Raw genomic sequence first — 22,721 nt, 5'->3', positions numbered from 1 at the left:
CTGAATGCACCAAAGGAAATTTTGGATGTAAGGTAAAAACAATGCTATCTTGGTAGTGCTTTAGAAAAGCATTAAAATATTTTCACCTTTACTTTAGAAATAAATGAGTATGGGTTGTTTCAGAATTACTCAATCAAATCACAGTGCAAGAAGATAAATAACTTCAAAACTTGAGAAAGTGTTCTAACATTCTGATATTCTAAAATTATATCACAAATACTATTTTTGCAATCACCCATCAAGAACTATTAGTCACATTCAGAAACACAAAGCATGATGAAATTATCATAGGACACGTACTATTGGAACTGATCTGTGACAGCTAGCCAGGGCAAGGCTCTTGCTAAATGAGTTGAGGAAATTTAGTTTTTAGTGTAGGAACTGCTAACTAGGTATTCCCTTTCTGCATCAGAATCACAGAATCAGTGAATGTTGGGGATTGTAAGGTATCTTGAAAGATCACCTAGTCCAATCCCCATACTGAAGCAGGAAGATGCATGCAATTACTGCCTACCAGCTGTGGCACTGTATCTGACTGACTAGCTGCAGCTTGTTCAGTTGTTTGTGATTGCAGAGTTTATCTCCCTGCAAAGATGTGCACTAGGTGACTCCTTGAAATCCTTCCTAATCTTATACCTCTGTGTCCTATAGCAATGTGAAGCTAGTTGATGAATGCCATTCAAATGTGGTAGAAATTCAAAATACAATTATTTAGTGCCATAGTTTGTTCCTGCATATTTATTCAGATTTCCATTTGTATAGAATACCCTAATTGTGCATCGTTTAACTATGTTTCTAGAATATCTTGGAACTGTCATTCCTTTTCCTTCCTTCCTTCCTTTTTTTTTTTTTACTTACTGTATTTTATTTACTGCTTGAATATTCTGCTGTGGTGCCTATGGAATATATGTGCGCCTGCAATATTTACCGTTTGGCCAAAAGCTGGACAGTAAATGAATATTTATAGATTTAATCATGAAGTGAGTGTTACAATGGCTAAATCTATTTTCTTTACTGTTCATGTACTTATAGTTTCCAGTCCTGTAGGTGATGGACTGCTAAAGCATAGGCTAGTTTTAATCCTTTTTTTTTCCCAGAAAGACCTGCAGAACCTGTTGGGAATCTTTCATCAACAGATAGTTATAACTGTGATGGTCTTCCTAAATCACAAATATTGCAGATGCATGAATGCAGTCTAGTAGAAAATTTATCTTCCTGTGAATGTTAATTGAATTATTATTCCTTATTTTAAGAAAGCTTGATTTCTACAGTGAGTTTTAGGTGACTCAAGACACCTTCTCCGTGTTTTTGTGAAAGGCTTAGTGTGTAAGAGAATACTTCCTAAAATAAGTTGCAAGCACAATATAGGGCTGACCAGGACCTGAAGGATTGGCATGAAGCTGTGTCGGCGCGGGGAGAGGGGCAAGGTTGTGTGTTAGGAAAAGGCACTGGAACAGGCTCCCAATGCAACCAAACTGGCTGCAGTCCTAGAATCATTTGGACAATGCTTCCAGATGTAGAGTAGAATGTTGAATGTTCTTTTGAGGAGGCAGAAGTTGGACTCGATGGTCCTTTTGGGTCTCTTCCAACTCGGGAAATTCAGTGATCCTTTTTTTACGTTTCTTGTACTGCAGTGATAGAAACTGGCCAAATTAACATGAAGAACTCAAGGAATTGAAATAGCTGTGCTTGCAAATGATGATGTACTTGTCCTTTTGAAAAACATATAAGCAGTGTATGTTATTTTCTCCCTCATCCTAGCCTGTCTTTTCAGCAAAATTTCAACATGCTTTTATTAATCTGAAATGTAAATACAGACTCTAATTCACCTTTTTTATTAATGTGGCTTTAGAAGATTAGGATTTTCCCAAACTGATGAATGACCCACTAAATTAGTGTGTATAAATACATACTTATTTGTCTTTTCTGTTCATTTTGGATGAACATAATCTATTTTGTGATTTTTCATATTCTTTGAAGAGGCAGTACATTGAATAATTTGGTGCTGCTAGTGAGGAGTAACTGCAGTTTGGTTAATCATAAATTAATTTCAGATTAGCACTGAAACTCTAAGGAAAATATCTCATTTTGAAAAGCTTTAAGTGAAGGTGACTGGAATGTTCCAAAGATGGCAGATGATATTATGGGGGAAATAAAAGGCTTTCTAGACTATGTTCGAAGTAAAACTAAAACACTTTCTTTAAAACAAGAAAAATAATAAAATTATTATATATAATTACATATAATTATATATATATAAATATATATATATAGTTCCTTGACAGTATTAACCTTTGTTGACCTTTGAATGTGGAACATACTTTATTACTTCAGATATATAAAGATCTACATAACTGCTTTGTGGTACTGCATACAAAGTAGAAAAAACAAATTGCTCTACAAATTACAAAATTAGGCCTGTTTTAGACAATTTATTACAGGTCACGTTCATGGATGGTTTTGTTGTGCATGATTTTGCAGAAAGTAGGTGAAGTTTGTGTATATGCAACCAGAAATTACTTTTTATCAAGTCATAAAGGTAGAAGAGAGGTGGAAGGGGAGAAAGAAGAAATGGAAGAATTGAGTTGATGTTTAAAAACCCAAAGAATAGTAACTGGAGGAGGCTTGTGAGTGATGTAGTTTGGGGTAGTATAGCAGAATAATATCTTTGACTGTAATCTGCCAAGAGCTGTCTGCATTTAGTGAAATGTATTAATTCCTTACTGAAGTGCTGAAGAAAGTCTCTGAAACAGGATGATGAATTTTCCAAGTTACTGATTTTGAGGGGACAGAAAAAAACTTGATTTGTTTTCAGGATTTAGGTGGTGAACTTGAAATGTTACTGTGCGTCAGTTTTTGTGACAGAAATGAGAATTTACTACTTTTGTGAAAAACTACTCGAATTGCAGTCATCAATGAGCTTCTGAGAAAGTCTTGTCTATATACTCAGTAGAAACTTTCCTGTTTTTAACATGCAGAATACAGAGTCAGCTGACCAGATCTCTTCCCAGTAATGTTTTGTTCTATTTTTTATTTTTGCTTTTATGCCAGAGTAAAGGTGCTAAAATGGATTTTCATTCTGAAGACTTACCTAATTTATCCTGGGCTAGAGCTGGAAGGACAGACTGGAATAGGAAAGAAAATAGGGACATATACGTGTGTACACACATATTTATAGATATATGCATATAAAGGAAAGAGAATATGTATGCATGTATGTTTATATATGTATATAGATTGTATTCATACGCATAAGTATACATATACAGAGATACATAAAGATGGTGTTGGAATACTGCAGTGATACAGAATTCTAAAGATATATGGTAACAGAATGGTACCTGTATTTATTTTGTATTGTCTCATTTGTGTGGTATTCTGTATTGCCACTTGCACTGATTAAAAAGGGAGTCCTGTTTTAAAATAGGTGAAATAAAAACAACCCACATTTTGGGTCTTTTGCTTTCTGGCATTTCAGCTTAAATCTGACTGCATTTTAAGTGTTCCATGCAGTCATACGGTTTGGGAAAGTATTTATAAAATTAGTCTCACTGAACTGGCTGAACACATACTATACTGCTTCTTGTAATAAAACATGAGAGTTGACAACAGTAAAGATTCAAGATCACTATGTATATAGCCTATATTGATATAGCAAGTAATGTTGAACAAAACCTTGCAAGTCTTAATATTAAAAAAATATGGAAAATGACTCATACGCAGTGTGTGGGAAGAAACAGGTATTACAAGTGTATGGGATCTGATTGTTTCTTTTAATCAGTCTGAAAACACAAGAAAGTTACTATTAATCTCTGCTAACTTTAATTACTTACCAGAAACAATGCCTGCCTATAATTTTCCCAGTTTTCTAATTTTGCTCTGCTTGAAGACAGATGGAGACAATATGTAATCACTTATATAAATTAGTGTAGCTATTATGCAGGCAATCATTTACACGTTCAACAAGACAAAAAAAAAATTATTGTTTTTTGAGTTTTCTAACTTGTAGCTACAGGTTAGTTATGCTAGCTTTCTTTACATATGTGCAACAATCAGGTGTAGTTATCAAAATATTCTGGTTTAATTTAATTTTTTTTTTTTTTTAATTTACAGAAAGATGAAGAGAAAAATCACAAAGTCAGACTAGCAGTTGGAAATGGAGTAAGAAATGATGTATGGAGAGAATTCTTAGACAGATTTGGTGCTATTAAGATCTGTGAGTTTTATGGCGCCACTGAAGGAAACATTTGTTTCATGAACCACACAGGAAAAATTGGATCTGTTGGACGCACCAATTTCTTTTATAAGGTGACTACTTATATTATACTTTGTAAAATGGAGTGCTGAAAGTCAGTGTATTTATTGGTTTGACCACAGGACATGGGACTTGAGGTATAAGGTAAACATTCTTGTTATTGCAAGATTAATTGGCAGTCTGTAAAATCTTGGCTGTCAAAGTATCACTGGTCATGCTTAGCACCCAACCCAGTTACGTTTTTAGCAGTAACACTGGAAGTTTTAGAGTCCACAGAACTCATGAATGCCTTGCCATTCTTAGGAGAATTTTTAGTAGATTCTGAATATAAGGATCAGGTCTCTACTACATTAAAGGGCAAAAATGGAAGTTAGATTTCTTTTAGTACTTACGAACATAGCATATGTGAAGTAAACACAAAGAGTATATTTATATTATATAATACTCTGTGGATATTTGGCATAAATGAGAATTGGTAGTAATAAAGTAATGCATAAATAACTTGAAGGGATATTTTATACCTACATATAATTATATATAACTCAAACTGTACTTCATGTAATTTGCTTCCTTATTCTGAAATTTCAAAGAATATATATTCCATATATATAAATATTATGTAAATACACAGAAAGTACCAGTTACAGTAATATAAAAATTCCATGCCTGCTGTCTGCCATGTCTTCTGTATTTATTTTGTTCTAGGTTACTTAACGTAGAAATTTTTTTTGTCCAGTACTTATGGCAGTACTTTTGTATTTGCAAGTCCATCTCTTGCATTTCTGTAGTTTTGGCAAAGTCATATCTCTTGAGAAACAGTAGATGTTATTTGTATCATACAAACTGTCTTCTTCTTGATGTATCCAAGTAAATGAAGAATTATGAAAAGGGTCAACTTACAACTTGTACGTTCTCACACATACCTTTAAGTATTTCACCAAGAAATTCATGGGTTTCACCCTTTGGATCCTATTAATACTATTTTGAAATGATTGCAGAGGTCAGTAAATAATATGGGTCTCAAGCTTTAGATATTAACATGAAAGATTACTTAGTACAGCTTACTAGCAGAGAGACTAGATATTTAATATTGCTATTCATGCAAATTTGTACTTCTGAAATAACAAGATTATACACATCGCCTAGAATTTGCAGAAGTAACCAATTCTGTGTATCCAAATCCTCATATTTTAAGTGATTTTTGTGCTTCTGAAGAAAGCTGATAGGAAAATGTCAAGTCCAATCTGTTTTCACAGAGAATAACACCTTCTGGAAACCTATCTGTGTGAAGTGGCTTAAGATGAAGACAAATGGGTTTTTTTACAGCTTATATGTTCCAGGGTCCACATTTTCAGTACAGCATCACATAGACTACCTCACAAGTAGTCACAAGGTGTAGACTGTATCTTTGTTTCAGGGATAGGAGCACATGAGCTGGTGTTTCATTAGACCTTGCAGGGAGAAACGAGGAAACATTAAAAGAGAGACAGCAGGAGCTGCTGAGTTTTTCAGGAGCCACTGGGAGCTCAGGAACTAAATCAGACTTTGCTGATTTTCTGTGTTATGTATTACTGATAGTCTGTAGTATACACAGTGGACATCAAGTGCCAACAGGTATCTTTAGAAAGATACAGGTCACTACAGGGAATCAGTGATCTGGAATGTAAGGAGCAGCAGCTGAATTAGGAACCTTAGAGCTAATGTTACATTTTTTTTTTCAGAGGACACTAAACCATGTGTTGTGATTGCTCGTAAACCTATTTAAAAAAAAAAAAAAATTCTTACAAAATTTTACATTTGTTCAAAACCTCAGTAAATTTGTTCTCAGAATTTTAGAGCTCTTGACAATTTAGTCAGAAGTCAATCTCCTGGAAATACCATATGTAGGTTTCATCATAGAGAAGATCAGACTTGAAATTACCTAATTATTGACTTCATTTTCTGTATATTTAATAAACTAGTGTGTTTGGTTGTTTTTTGTTTGTTTGTTTGTTTGTTGTTTTTTTGCATATGTTAGTAGTAGCACTTCATATATTAATAAAATTTGCCTTTTGATTTCCAAAAGGAAGATTAGTATTTTGGGCTTTTTTTTTTTTTTTTTTTTTTGCACATGAAGCATGCTACTTGTTCCTCTTTAAGGATCACTCTTAAAATTTAAGACACTTGCTGCGTATTAAGCGAAAAATACCTTTTGAAACTGCAATTAAAAATAAATAAATGCAATACTTGATTCCACTAGATACCTTTACATTACTTTGTGCACTGCTCCAAGTTAGAACTGGTGTAGTCTATATAAACATCAACATAATCTGCTAAGATAATTAGGGATTGTTTGCTTACTTACTCAGTATGTATATGGAAAGATAATAAGAGATGTTTTGAATTATAAAAAGCCATTCATTACATTTGGCTTGACCTGACATCGGAGTACATTCTATCTTTTTCAATACTCTCTTTTCCCTAAAAGTAAGTCCATAGTAAGTCTTCAGTTATTTCTGTAGCTTCTGTTGTAAGTAACTAAAGCACATTGTTGTCACAGGCTCAGTTTTTAGCTATTACTGTTCTCCATGGGATCTGAGGTACACTGGCTGCCAGTTGTTCCACCAGTGTACATTAATTTGGCATTCCGTATCTGTAAAGTTTGAGAAGACTTAAGGTTGTTGCTGAAAACCAGATTCAATGCAGAGACAACCTCACCTCAGTTATGTGGACATGGTATGTTTAGCTAGATTGTTGGGTAACTTATATGACCCCTATTACATGGTAACAGATCAGCCAAGATTATCTTCCAAATTGAGAGTTCTCAAAGGCTTCTCCAAAGCAGCATCAGGCATCATTTCATAACCAGTGTGCTTTGATCTAGAGCATTTGTAGTTACATAATGTACCCAATCTCTATCAAAGAATTTCTGCTAGCAGAACAAAATGGCACATGACCCTTTTATTTTTTTCAGTATAATAATTAGATGTGTCAAATTATCAGTTTTCTAATACATTAACTGCTGGGGCTTTGCTCTTGTTTCCTATGCAGTCTTTCTGGAACAGCTTCTTCAGTCTTCTTTGTGACACTCACTAGTTAGCGGGAGCAGCTAGTTCACCCATATGCTGAAGCAGAGCAGTGTTGATATGAGCAAAGTTTCATGTACAGTGCAGTTGTAGAAAAGCCAAGGAGATGCAGGGAGAGAGACACAATCATGAAAACAGCATAAGATATATAAATTTTCATACTTAAATTCTTAAGTTTGTTTATTTCTGTATGTGTTTTTTTGATTACTTTGCAATCAAGTATTGTGACACAAAATCATTCTATATTGTAATGACATAAGTTAGTACTCACTTATTTCAGGCCTTTCTTGTTTTTAAATATGTCTTACAGGTTTCACATTATTAGACAACACATTCTGAAGTGTAGCTGTTACTTTTGTTTTTCCTATTTTTCATGACATTTATTAAATATCTACCGACACGCAAGGGAGAGCAGCTTTATTTCTGGCTCTCTGACTCTTGAGCAGTCTGAAGTTGGAAAGGGAGATTGCCTCCTTCTGGAAAGCAAAGAATAGTGCAAGGAAAACCCACCTATCTGGTTACTAAATTATCTTGTTTCCGCAAATAAATAGTACAACAACATTTGAAATCTTATTTTGACGTGGGATGGTATGAAGAAATACCCTTAAACAAGTATTCTGGGAATTTCGAATACAATTACTTACCTGGGAATAGAAAGAAGTTTGAAAAAGGGGAAAAGAGATTTGTGTGATTATGTGATAGATTAAAGGAAGAAATGTACACTTTGCACTGGCATGGAGATGAACTAAATACAGTATAAAAGTCCATCCATACATATATCAAACGTGTAGCTGGAATAATGACAGGTAGATTCCAGGTATAATATTTTTAATGGAGAAAAACTAAATAGACATTTTATTTCTGTTGTACCCAACGACAACATGGCAGTTTCTGAAGGTGAAATGCAAAGGATACAGCTATAAAAGACAAATTGAGCACTCCAAGTGAGGAAAGTAAGTCTTCTGTCAGTACCTGACAAGTGGTGGTTGTGATTGGAAGTCGTATTGATAAATATTGGGGTTCTATACATTTATTTTCCTAAATAATTTTGAAGACACAAATTAATGCATAAAAATAGGTGAATGGCATTGCAATTGCCAGATATCTAAGAAGCCATTGTGTATGAAATGCTAACTTCAGGCAGTGCTCTTGTTCCACTTGGTTATTTTCACACTATACTCTTTATATGAGGGATTACTTGAAAGTGTTACACAGTATATAAATAAATCCCTAAATATGGATATTCATAATGTAAACACAGACTCAGTGAACAGAATAGTGGAAAACTCTGGCTAGCATTTTAGATGATTGGAATTTTGATACCATCTTGAAATTTTTTGCAGAGAAGATAGTGTATAGATGATTATACAAGCAATAAATGACTGAAGTTTACACTTGATATACATCTCTGTGTAGCTAATGTTTCTGATTGATGTTATTATGACATTAAAAGTTTTAATGTATTATGACATGTGTATATATAGAAATTGGTTATGGGAAAAAGGTGTACTCTCAGTATCTATCAAATATGTATGTAAATCTATATCTTGCTCTGAAATATATTTTATGTGACAGCAGAGAATATGCAATGGGAATGGAACTGATGAAATCCAGTGAAGCTTATAATAAAAACTAAAAATAATCCATGACAACCCTGAAAGATTATTCCAATTTTATTTATAAATGTATTTTAAGGACTTACTGTATGATTCTAAATTTCTTACTCAAAATTGTTTGGATGATAATCATCTGTAAGTTGAGATACACTTAAGTCATATTTATTGGAAAAGAGCAGTTGATAACAAATCGGAAATTGTTTCAACTGTTAAAGCATCTTATGTGAAACAGCAATGCTGAATTAGTATTATGATTTTTTCCACATAGCTATAGAACAATATCATAGAATCATAGAATCACCAAGGTTGGAAAAGACCTAAAAGATCACCCAGTCCAACCGTTCACCTATTCCCAATAGCTCCTACTAAACCATGTCCCTCAACACAACATCCAGCCTTTCCTTGAACACCCCCAGGGTCGGTGACTCCACCACCTCCCTGGGCAAATATGGCAGAAGAGATCACTCCTAGTTTAAAAACAAAGCCATATTTAACCATGTCTTAACATCCTGGAAAACTTTATTCACAGGCAAAAGTTTCACATCTGTTCCTGGAATTTCATTGACCAGTGGATGGGAAAGACAGAATAGCTAAAAAAAGTATTGCTTCTGCTTTCACTTATCAAGTATTGTAATGAATTTTTGGTGCGTTCTTTTTTTCATTGACTGCAGATTGAAACGGTGGGAATTTCAAAACTATTTTCAAAAAAAGTGGCACAGTAAGAGACACTAATGTTGCAGTTTAAATAATCTTATGTTTCAGTGAGATCAGTGTTGATTTTTGGTTGATCCTTTTGCATAGTGTTCTGGAGAATGAAATACAGATTAAAATCATGAGTGCTGCAGTATTCTGTGAAAATAATATAGTAGTGCTTCAGTGATTCAGGCTGTTTTCCAGTAAATTTTAAATGAGATCAAAGAAAAGTAGGCCAGTAACCAGACTAAATGCTTTGCTCTGGTGCCTTCATTTTCTACTATTTAATATGAAAAGAAAGTTTAATGCACAGAAACAGCGGTTTGAGTAGAAAATATTTTGGCTTATACTTTCATTTTGAATATCTAATGTCTAATATGTGCTGTTTTCTCTTTTCAATTGTGTATTTGCATGATTTATTTCAACAATTAAACTGAAATAGGCGTAGTTAATACTCCAGAGTTGGAAGTAGTAGAAGATGTATCCAGTAGCATAAATAGTAAATCTCAGTGGTCATTTAGATGACCTAAAGTACTAACTAGCTTCTGAGCAGTTAAAACAACATAAAATAATGCATCAAACAGTCTAATACAGATACTGACATATATTTTGATCTCTGAAGGAGCAAATAGATGAAAATGAACATGAGCAGGGCGTGCTGCTGTTCTAATTAAGCACAAATATCAGAATAACATATCACACTATTTCATTCTTATTCACATTATTCAATGCATTTGTTTTGTCTTATGAAACCTATTGAACTAGTAAATATCAATGCAAAAAAGAAGTGAAACAGTACAGCAATTTAATGTACTGCATGTATTTGCAGAAATGCAAAGAAAAGACTCCAAGAGAAATATCTTCTATTTAAGAAGAATACCACCCATTCTACTTATCAAGAATAAAGTGGTTATCTTGAAATTAAGTTAAATTGTGTAGCATTTATCAAATTCAAGAATTTAAGAGCTACAGTAAAGTATTAGATTTAAAAAAATCCCCTTGGCTTTATTGAAAAAGTGTCTGATTTCTGGATCATGACTTGATTTTGCACACTGTAACCTCGTTCTTTTGATCAGCAGTTAAAAATGTGCATTCCCTGTTGTTTTAGACACCATAATACCCCAAGAAGCCATTTTATATCAGCTAAAGATGACAGTTCAAATTTAATGTATGCTTCTACTACTCTGATCCTTGTACTACTGATATGTGGGTCCCACAATTCATTTATAAGAAAATGAACAATACAATTCTGTATCTTCACCAAGTAATTTTGAAAGTTACACGATCACAAAAATGTTTGTGTGTCAGTTATCTCCAGGAAACTGTGTAAGTTTACAGACAGAATATTTTCAGTTTCAGATGAAACTGTTCTACTCTGAGATGAGCAAGACTGAAAGTTTTCTTGCTTATATCTGCTGCCACTAGATGTCACTGTGTAGATGAAAAACGACCTTTTTTTCCCTTTTTCAGCTTTTCTTCCCATTTGATTTAATCAAGTATGATTTCCAGAAAGATGAACCAATTAGAAATAAGCATGGTTGGTGTGAGAAAGTTAAGAGAGGTAAGTATGTATTACAATGTATTACAATGGTAATGCAAACACTTCCAGGATCTTTTTTTTTAAGAGACCTTACTATTGGGATACTGTATGATACCAACATAAACTATTAATCATCAATTCTAACAAAAGCAATACGAATTTTGATGTAAGACAGACTTTATTAAGCACTGCAGTGCTGACACTGAAAGAACTTAGGAAATCTTTGGATGTATTCACAGAAGAGCAGTGTGGAAAAATGACAGTGTGATATGGTCTCTAGATATGAAGGAAATGTGCCTTTTTTAAAAGAAGTTAGCATACTGAGGTGATTGCCTGGGAGATCTATGAGAAAGACTGGTGAATTAGATGAAGTGCTTTTTGGAGAGACATTGAGTGCTTTTGATAAAGTGCTCCTTTATATGCTTTATCAAATACATTGCTTGATTATAACTGTCTTCAAAATGCTTATCAGAAAAGTAGTATCCCTTGATTATACCCATTTTCAAAGTGTGACATGCATACCAAGATATCCTAACCATATATCTCCTTAATTTTTGAGGAAGAAGAATTATATTTAAACTCCTATATTTTACTCAAAAAACGAAAGCAGTGATGTTTATCACATTACTAAAAAGTCTTCAGAGTTTTTCTCAGAAATTCTGAAGTTCTGAGCCTAACTAAGGATTTACTGCTTTGGTCAAACAGCTGCTCTTTTAGATACACTGGCTTTTTAACTGATTAGGGAGCTGTTAAAGTTGAGGCTTATCACTAGAAATCCAGTAAGGTATAGGAAGAAGGAAATACTATTTGCTCTGTGCACTTTGAGATGATAAAAAAATGCACTAGTGAGCTCAGAATTGATGGATGAGAACTGTTTAGTCAATAAGAAGAAATATATAACAGAAATTTGAATAGACAATATTGCTCTGTGTGTTTATGATCACTATGTGCACAGAGGTGACATGAATTGCAAAGCAGTGGTAACAGGTTTTATTTTTTATTATTAAGCTTTTATAATTTGGGCTTAAATACTGAACCCTGCTAAACTTGGTTCCTGGTTTTGTAAAGTGCTGTGTAGCAAATTAACAGCAATGCAATGTATGGGATTTGTGTATTTTAAGTTTACATTTGTTTCCACTTCTTTGTATAGGTGAGGCTGGTCTTCTCATTTCCCAAGTGAATGCAAAGAACCCCTTCTTTGGCTATGCTGGCAATAAGAGACACACAGAAAAGAAGTTACTCAGTGAGGTATTTAAGAAGGGTGATCTTTATTTTAATACTGGAGACCTAATGGTTCAAGATCATGAAAATTTCCTGTATTTTTGGGACAGGATTGGAGATACCTTCAGGTATAATCAATATTTCTTTTTACATATCTTCATTAAAAAACAGACATGTAGGTTAGAATAATAGTGATCTATTTGCTTTCAGCTAGAAGTGGTCAGTTTAGAAGTACGTTGATGCAGTATGTAATGGTCTTGAGAAGGATGATAGGGGCTTCATTTTGCAAAAAGTGCTCCTACTGAGCTGGATAATTCATCTCCAGTTTTGTAGGAATTACAGGTCTTTGAACAATCCTTCAGTGATCATACTTACCAATGGTAATTTTGCTGCTGGCAAGGAGAACTGGATACAGAAACAGATAAAAATGCATGAAATACTAAGCTGTGGTCTCATCTGATATATTTGGATATACATAAAAATTTTTAAATCATCAGGTTATGATAAACAAGCATTGTACTTCATAGTGATGGATAATATCTAGTAACACTTTAATTACTAGCACTGGTAATAAGATCAATGTACCAAGATGATGAGCAAGAACAAATATGAGCTATTAATAATCTAAAATGAATGGAATCTTTTTAAAGATATGCCTATATATCTCCAAAGGACAAAAATATTTTGTTTTCCACATTTTAGATGGAAAGGAGAGAATGTTGCAACAACGGAAGTTTCTGATGTCATTGTTATGATGGATTTCATACAAGAAGCAAATGTGTATGGCGTATCAGTACCAGGTAAAAGAAGCTTCAGCTTTATTTTTTCCATCCTCTGTGTTTAGTTGTTAACCTTTGTAACTCTTTTATTTCATGTTGTAAACCCATGAGTCATTTCTAATTGACTCATCTTTTTAATATGTAGCTAGAGTGTGTACGTAGATAATGAAGATGCCAACTGTTTCTGAATGAGGCAGTACATTTTTATGTGCATATAATATGTACTTTTGAAAAATTATCTTTCATGAAGTTGTGATAGCTGCATAAGCTAAAGTTTCAAGCTTTATTATTTTGACAGTCATGGAAAATCCACATTTTCATGTGTCAGAATAAAATAATGTCAGCAAGGTAAGAGTTAACATAGCTTTAAAGAAAAGTGTATGAATATATTCTATTTTATTTAGATTTTAACTAAGGCTTATAAACTCTTTACGGACAAGAATGTTAGAAAGCCAAGGTCATTACAAGGAATAAAAAGGAAAAAAAAGAAATTACTTAAAAGCAACTACCTTCTTTTCAGGTTTTTTTTTTTGTTAATTTTCATAAGGTTATTTGGGCCTCATTCACATTAATGCTAAAGGCTTTTAAAACTGTATAGCAGGTCTTGCTGACAGGGAAATGAATTTCTCCCTAGCAACTTGTGTGGTGCTGTGTTTTGCCTTTGTGGCTGAAGCAGTGTTGGTAACTCAGCACTGCTTAGCTGGACTTTTGCCTACCAGTGGGAAGCAGCAAATGCATTCTGCTTTTTTGCTTTGCTTGTGCATACGCCTTTTTCTTTCCCTGCTAAACTGCCATTATCTTGGTGCATGAGTCTTCTCACCTTCTTTCAGTTTATCCTGTCATGTGGGAGAGGGGAGTGAGTGAGAGAAGTGGATATTTAGCCCTTGCCCAAGGTCAAACCCCTACAAAATTATAAGCTTAAAATGCGAGAAGGGTGCTACTTGCCACTAGTTTAAAGCCACAAGAAAAATCATATTGAAGAGTACTGACTGAAAATCAGAATTAAAAGAATGAGAGCTCCTCATTTCATGTACAACATTTACCTTCTGATTCTTATCTGTATGAAGAAATAGCTGAGCCAGTTTACAGGGCACAAATAAATTCCCTCACAGAAACTGTAGCACTGGGGGGGAAAAAAAGATAAACAAGAGAAAAAGGGTTAGCTGTTGCTACTCAAACAGTAGTTAAAATGTGAAGGGTTTCTTTCATTGTTGAGTTCTATTTCTCTTGTGTTTTACCCATTTTTCTCTCTCATAAACCTACTGTCTTTCCACTCACATGGATCAAGGCTGTTAATCTTTCTCTCTGTTGACAACTTTAAGATCCACAGTTTTGAGAGGACATAGTGGCAAGAGGGAAAGGCTGAATGTGAAAGAGCAGTCAATTCATTAATCCAGGGGAGCACATGTGTAGTCTGTTTTTGAGAGAAGAGTGAATTTGTTGCTTAACTCATCACCTGATTGATCTCCAAAGAGTGAAACATTGTACAAAATCAAAGTGTAATCCTACTGTTTTAGTGAAACTCAGAATACTATATGTAATTGTCAGTCCACCATTATTTCTTTTTTGTAAAGTTTTCGTCTCACTTCCTTTTCTCTAGGCCATGAAGGAAGAGCTGGAATGGCCTCTCTTATTTTAAAGCAGAATAAAGCAATCAACCTGGAGCAATTGTATAAACAAGTAGTGACATATCTCCCAGGTTATGCCTGTCCTCTTTTTCTAAGAGTCCAGGTAAGCTGGATGACTGCTTTGTGCATACAAACATCTATGCTATTTGAGCACTGAGAAGTCTTATGAAATATGAGAAAATTCATGTTCAGATATCAGATAATTTTATTTTAGAACTGGTCCTATTTACTGTATTAATGGAGTTTTAGGGGAGGAGTTACATAAAAAAGGCAATGCAATTTGCAGATTATTTTAAAATGAGAGGAAATGTATTAATCAGTAAGAAGAGACATCATACAAAAGCATTTGTGGAGATTAGAAGCATGCACATGGGAAAACAAGAGGTTTGGATTACTAAACTGGGAACTATTTCAACTGGAGAAAATAACCTAGAATCCATTTTATTCATTGAAAATGAGAGAGTAGAAAGGTAAAGCAGGAGACACAACAAACAAGATAAAAGAAGAGAGGTCATGAAGTGGAGCTCAAAAGAAAGAAGGAGGAACGAGGATGCTGGAATCAAAGAATCACCAAGGTTGGAAAAGACCTACAAGATTATCCAGTTCAACTGTCTATCAGCAGTAGTTCTCACTACACCATGTCCCTCAACACAATGTCTAAACCTTCCCTGAACTCCTCCAGGGTTGATGAATCCACCACCTCCCTGTGCAGCCCATTTGAGCACTTCACCACTCTTTTGGAGAAGTAGTATTTCCTAACGTCCAGCCTAAATCTCCCTGGCACAACTTGAGAAAGAAATACTCTCAGATGTCCATGCAGTATGGGAAAGTATGAAGAGCAGTTTTAATGGTTGCATCGAGAGTTGATGACAGGTCAAAGGGATAAGCAACAATTGCACTAAAATTTCACAAGTCAATTAGGAACGTTCCAAGATTGCTTAACAATGAAAGGAGCACTGTGGTCAGAGATTTAGCTGTAATTTAATCAGAGTGGCAATGGAGGAGTTGAATCTAGGATTGGTAGTAAATCGTAAGCTCAGTTTGAAATGAAAAATAAATAAAGTAATCACTGCAGAGTTTAGTGGTGTCTCTGACAAAGGTTTCACATGGGAGGAAAAAAAAAATCATAGAACAGCTTGGGTTGGAAGAGACCTCAAACCTTATCCAGTCCCAACCTGCTGCAAAATTGCCACCCACCAGATCAGGCTGCCCAGGATCCCATCCAGCCTGGCCTTGAACACATCCAGGGATGGAGTATCCACAGCTTCTTTGGGCAACTTGTTCCAGTGCCTCACTACTCTCACAACCCTTGGTTGCTTGCAAGTGACTGCAGCTTCTTTTCACTCTATCAACATGTGTTGGTCCATAGCAGAACAGAAGTTCTGAGAAAAATGATTTCTAGAGAAATGAGACCAAACAGTATCAATTAGGACTTATAAAAACAAGTGAAAGTGTGAGTCAAAACATAATAAATCTCTCTCTCTCCTACAGGAAACAATGGAAATGACTGGAACTTTCAAACAACAAAAATTTAGATTAGTGGACGAAGGTTTTAATCCATCTACCATTACGGATCCTCTTTATTTTTTAGATAATTCCAAGCAAACATATATCTTGTTAACCAAAGAAGTATATGAGAGAATCTTATCTGGTCAAATCAAACTTTAATTAACCCAATGAAAAGCTATTAAGGGACAGTTTCTATGAGCTACTATGTGAAAAGCAGTAAAAATTATTACCAATATTGATATGTTATCTAGATTAATATTTCATGTAGTTCATATTTTCTTTCAAACATGTATTGTACCTTTCCTCACTTACCTTAGTTCACTAGTAATTTACTACCACTTGAGATCAAATACAAGTAAAGAACCTGTAAAACAAAAATGAAATTTTAATTTTAGAACATAAGTGCTGAATCTGATAGCTTTTCTTAGAACTAAAGGAACATGTATGATACAAAGTAAAAAAGATCAAACATAACAAAAGTGTACTGACAGAAGCTGCTATTAATTCTATGCAGACAAACTATGCCAGCAACATATTTGTAAATGTATCTAATATATACTTTCAAATATTTGCTTTAGAAAATATAGACTTGGAAGTGGTTAGAAGAAAAATCTTACATGGAGGAGTTTTATAATGGAACATAAAACAAAAGGGGATGAAACAGAAGAAAACCCTCCAAACAAAGCTGAAATTAAAGAATTTATACAAAGATCACTACTGAGCCTGCTAGTCCATACTCTTTCATGTGTTGAACTGACTCTTTAGAGAGTCAAAGTATGAAGACAGACCAAACTGTTGTGAAGTGTTTGGCAACAGATTAAAAGTAGACAGTGTCCACACTTAATGGGAAAAAAAAAAATCACTCATGTAGGATTGTATAATCAACGAGTATACAGGTGTACAATCAATAACTATACAGGCAAGTTAGGCCGGAAAGATTATTGCGTTAGAGCAGGATAACCAGAAATGAATGGAAAGCTTGCCCACATCCTGGGCTTGCAGAAAAAGACTACAAGAGGAACAATCTCCGGAAAGAGATCCTTCCTTAGTGGCAGTCAGCTCTTAAATGAGGTCTTAAATGAGGGGCTCCACCCCTTGTGCTCACACTGGATTGCCTTCACCCGTGCTCCCGCAGCCGCAGCTGACTCATTGCTTGCCTCAGGGGATCAATCAGAGGTTCAGGCCGTGACTCAACAGTTCCCATACAAGCATAAGAAGAATGATTTGTGTTCTACGTTACGCATATTGACTAACAATATAAAAATATAAAAATAGCCTCTTTACTCTTACTAGTGTCTGCCAGAGATTATTATTTCCTGGGTCTAAAATATTGCAGATTAAAAACAAATTCTTAATCATATATTCTCATGCCATTCTTTACAAAATTAAAAAAAAAGATTATTTAAACAAATTTTGCATCGTCTGTTTAAGACTGATTACTTATGTACTTGTTAATAGTATGCTTTAAATACTTTTTAATAGTTTATTTTAATACCGTGGTTCAGTGCACTCTTCAAATAATAAAAATAATGGGACAGTGTTATCCTGTAATGGATTGTGGCCATTACAAAAGCTTCTGCCAAATGCTTTTCGCAGTGCTGAAGAGTTAAATCACATGCTCAATTTTGATGCTAGATTTACGAGTTTGACTTATTTTGCTTTACAAAATCTGGTACTGTTTAAGACTAATGTAGATGTTCTACCATTGAGAATGAGAATAAAAGAAATATCAAAAAGGCAAGCAGAAATGTAAATAATTTTTCACCCTGTGCTCTCCCTCTCCCCTTCCTCCCCCCACCAGGAAAAAAAAAAAAAGTTTGGGAATATCACCATTTGGTGACTTACTTGTTAAAGTACATAGGATGAAGAAGACTGTTTCTGAATGGGAATGTTAGGGCACAAAGAGCATTACAAGAGGGAAAACATTTTCAGACTGTCAACTATGAAGAATGCTGGCTGATGTTTCTGTGCTGAGATATGTTGCAGCAGCAGCAGGACTCTTCTGACACAGCAAGCTTGAATAGCCCACAAGTGTTGGTTTCCTAACTCCAACCACTAGGGATATACTGAATTTCAGCAGCTCCTTGCTACTCCTTAGAGTATCCATGAGAGCCTGCCTGTTTTCAAGGACATGCAAAAGAGTCTTTCTGTCCCATATGCTATCTCCAAGAGAGAGGATGGCTATAGTATCAAGAATTAAAAACAGGAAAAGCAACAGGGACTGTGTAAAAATAGCATATTGTTTGCCATTTCTTTCTTTTAGCAAGTAGATTGGATACCAGCACATGCACTGGAGCATGTTACAACAAAATGTGCTATTTACCAATTACTGAAGTGGCACTGGAGTTAGGATGAATAATAGTAATGTTTATTTAAAGTACTGGGAAGGCTCTTCCTTTCAGAATGAGAAAGTTGAAATACTTTGACCAACTTGTTCATTTCCTGTCCTCATGCTCAGGTCAACATGTGGAATTGACTGAGGGCTTGAGTCTTGCTGCAAAACTATGCATAACTTTTTTCCTGGGAAGTTTGATATTTTGTGCTGGTGTTAAAGCAACTACTGGATGATTGAGTGTGGGTGGGCAGCTGCAGTGCTGGCCTCATATTAAAAAAAGAAAAGAAGGAGATGAAAATAAACACAAGTAATTATTTCCAAGCTTTAAAGTAATGTATCTTGAAGTTTACTTTTGCAAGTGGGGATGATGTTCAATGGTAAAAGAACCTTATTTTAAAAATTAAAAACCTGAAATTAGAATTGCCATATAAGGAATGTAAAATTTTATGAGAGTCAACACATACCCAGTCTCTTGTCTTTTAGGACTAGGTACAGTTAGTACAGCTACACTCTGAGCTAGTTTCACAAGTCCTTCTCAGGATCCCCAGGGAAAGGTAAATAAATAAAAAGTTCCAAGCAGATCATGGCCTGAATTTTGTTCCCCCACAAATAGAAATAAATGGAGCTTTTTGAGAGATGAAGAAATATCTAAGCTGCCCAACTGAGGAGGATTAACCTTGGCTTGTCTCTGAGTTTTCAACACACCGTTCTGGCACTCCCCCTCCTCAGCAGGACAGGGAAAAAATGATCACAGAATCATAGAAGCACAGAATATCCTGGAAGGAACCCACAGTGATCACTGCATCCAACTCTTGGCTTGAAGCAGGACCACCCAAAATTGACATAATATTTCTGAGAGCTCCCTATTCTGTGTTTACAGAACAGAGTAGGAAATCTCCTCTTGGCCTGCAGGCAGTCCTGGGCCTAGTTCACCCCAGGGTATGGTTGGCCATTTGGGCTGCCATGGCATGCTGCTGGCTCATGTTCAACTTGCAGTCAGACCCAAGATCTCTTTCTGCATGGCTGCTCTCCAGCCTCTCTTCATCTAGTCAGTACATGTATAGCCAGGATTGACCTGTCCCAGTTTCAGAGCCTTGCACTTGCTCTCAAACGTCATGCAATTGCTGATTACCTAGCCCTTTAATTTGTCAAGACGTCTGCAATCCTCTTCACCCTTGAGGGAGTCAGCAACTTCTCACAATTTAGTATTATCTGTAAACTAACATAGTATACTTTCAAGTTTCGAAAATATTAAAGAGAACTGTTCCCAAAATGGAGACCTGTGGAAATCCGGTAGTGACTGGTCACCAGCTCAAGCTCCTCCTGCTGTGACTTTGGTGGTTGCAGAGCTGTTTCTCTCCCATTTCTCACTCCTCTCTCCCATTTGCTGTTGTGCAGCATTTTTAATACTTAAATATTCCTTCAATGCTTTCTTACATAATGTCATATAATCATAGACCCATCAGCAAAATGTTCACCCATTACATTATGATTTTGTCTTGCTTATATGCTGGACTTTTTGTCTAGGAGGACACTGAAAGAAAGTGTTGAAAGCTTAGCTGAAATCCAAAAACAACTGTATTTCCTTGGTCAACTAGGTGGGTAACCTTGTTATACACTGAGATTAAATTTTTTAAACAGGACTTTCTTCTTGTGAGTCAGGGTTGACTGTGACCAATGGCTGCTTTATCTGTCAAGTGTTTTTCAGTAACTCCTGGAGTAACCTTCTCCGTCATTTTGCCAGTCACTGAGACTGGCAAGATTGTAGTTATCAGTATTCTTTCTTGCCCTACTTAAAAACTGGGATAATACTTGACATCTTCCAGCTGACTGAAGCCTGTCCATTGAAAAATAACTGAGAGAGATCTCATGATTACATGATTCAGTCCTGGGATGAATCCCTTCGGGCTCCATAGATTTATGTGTGTGGCAATGAGGCATGGACTCAGGTGTGAATGATCAAATCATTTATTACACTTATATACATTCACAAGATTCCTCTTTCAGCTTTCCCGTCTGTGACTACAACTCTTCCATCTGCCTTTACATGTCAACAAAGTATTGCACAAACGCTCCTTAGCCATGCATACAGGTGCTTATCCAACCAGAGCCATGGGCTGTTCCTTTGGCTTTTTTTTCTAGAGCTGTCCTTGCTTCTCAGTGTTGCTTTTTCATGCAGCAGCAGTTCAGAAGAAAGACTTATGAACAGTCTTTCTTGTATTCCCACAATTCTCCCTTTTTTGTTTATTAGCAAACTACCACCACTATTTACTCTAAAATAATAGCACTACTTATATTAATAACATACTAATCAGAACTCAATCAAGGCCTTGATTGATAACACACTAAACATAAAAAAAGAATTACATAGAAGGTCATGAGTTTTTTTAGCTGATATGTGCACACTCAGGCAATCTTAGACAATTCCATGAGTGGGAAATGGAAAATCCCTAAGTTAATGTGCTATTACTTATTAACTCCTGAGAGACAGCAAATCTCAGGAAAGAAGAAAGAAGGAGCATGCTGGCATTGGATGTGATAGGCAGTGCAAGCAGGGCATCCCCTGCTTCGAAGTGCACTTTTCCTCTCTCTCCCATCACAGTCTCTCTCCTGCTTTTATTCTTCTCAGAGTCTGCATGGTTTTTTTTCATTCGTATTCCGCATCTGCATGGCCAGTGTGCGATGCAGAGCCCAAGCAGAACAAACTGTGAGCAGAACTTACAAAATAAGACAAACTACTAAGGCTGGCTCTCCCTACAAACAAAACAGTTGCAGAAAGTATTTACAGCTACAGCTACTTACTCCCATGTTTTCTTGCTGACCAAAGCAATGATATTGCCATCCTTGCTCACTGACATATTGCTAACTGGATCCATATTGCCTGAGTCGTCGTTAACTTGAACAAGTACATGATTTATCACTTTGTTAATCGTAACTCTTGCACAGGAAATAATGCAAGGAATACAGACTAAAAGGCACACAGAAATCAAAAGACATATTAGTCCTAAATTAATTAGATTCAGAATCCAACAACCCAGGTCTTGAATCCACCCTTTGAACCAGCCCCATGAAGTTCCCACATGTAATTTCTGCACACCTTCCTGCAGTTGCTGAATACGCTGATGGATGGATCTGTTAAGTTCATGCAGCACAGTCCTCCAGTGTCCTCACAGCCATGTCCTTGTGTGAGAAGCAGGAAGTCAATAGCAGCTCTGTTCTGCAGTGCACTGTGACAAACTGAGTCGACATCCTGTAACAGGCCCGAAAGTGCTTGTGAGTTGCATTGGTCTGTTTGCTAAGCCAACATCCTAGCTTAATTAAACTAGCTAATGCTTTAGCAGCTGCTACCCCAGAGTGAAGAGTGATGCAAACACAATTGATTCCCTGTTCCAAAATTTAATCTTGTCTTTGCAATTTTATCAAAAACATGAATATTTCTTCAGATTCTACCATGATTTTGGTGTTTGGCAAGGATCACAGTCAGATTTGGTATTAATAAGGTCAACGTGCCCAAGGAGCAGGGCCCTCCTTTAATATATGATGGAATGTTTAGCCATGTGCAATCTCCACATATTAAAAATACACATACTAAAAATTACTTGATTTGGAAGTATTTGAGGGTGTGTACTTACACCAGGCTGATGCATTTTTATACACCAGCACTGTAGCATTGACTGACCATGAAAGGGATTTATCGTTTCCAGAATACTTGAAAAATGCACACAAATCTCTTTTTACTGATCCCAAAAGTTCTAGCTTCTGCAGGGGTAGCAACACCGGGGACAAGGGGGAACCCACTGATCCCACATGTCCACCATCCATTTTCCTCCCCGGACCTTCTCTTCCTGCACAACTGAGGAAGCACTAGTGGTGTGAGCCAGTTGTTCTCATTTTCCTTGATCAAGGGGAAGTCCTACCAGACACGTGGTAATGGGGAATCAGGGGATGATATTGATAAGCAGAGAGTGTTCTGTCCAGTGTTGCTGGCAAGCATAACCCACACATTAGTCTTAGTGTGCAGGTACCCATACAGCTTTCACGATGATGGTGCAGCAGATGAAGGTGATGTCAACAAATGAG

General features: G+C 35.7%; 1 protein-coding gene across 3 annotated transcripts in view; it reads left to right on the top strand.

The window, feature by feature from the left end:
- Window positions 1–18,039, top strand: part of SLC27A6 (solute carrier family 27 member 6) — a 38,376-nt gene extending 20,337 nt beyond the window's left edge. For 2 of the 3 annotated variants that reach the window (XM_042822919.1, XM_042822918.1), the window contains exons 5-10: window positions 4,114–4,308; window positions 11,100–11,190; window positions 12,320–12,518; window positions 13,093–13,190; window positions 14,770–14,900; window positions 16,289–18,039. In XM_042822919.1, coding sequence (XP_042678853.1) covers window positions 4,114–4,308; window positions 11,100–11,190; window positions 12,320–12,518; window positions 13,093–13,190; window positions 14,770–14,900; window positions 16,289–16,465 — 891 coding nt within the window. In that variant the 3' untranslated portion in view covers window positions 16,466–18,039. The remainder of the gene's footprint in view (window positions 1–4,113; window positions 4,309–11,099; window positions 11,191–12,319; window positions 12,519–13,092; window positions 13,191–14,769; window positions 14,901–16,288) is intronic. The other variant, XM_042822920.1, reaches the window with a different exon arrangement.
- Window positions 18,040–22,721: the final 4,682 nt, after the last annotated feature.

Source organism: Centrocercus urophasianus, unplaced genomic scaffold (genome assembly GCF_019232065.1).
Source record: "Centrocercus urophasianus isolate 14NV4802_14NV808 unplaced genomic scaffold, USGS_Curo_1.0 seq_21, whole genome shotgun sequence".
Lineage (NCBI taxonomy): Eukaryota > Metazoa > Chordata > Aves > Galliformes > Phasianidae > Centrocercus > Centrocercus urophasianus.
Note: the sequence above shows the minus strand (reverse complement) of the source record. Positions and strands in the feature narration are given on the sequence as shown.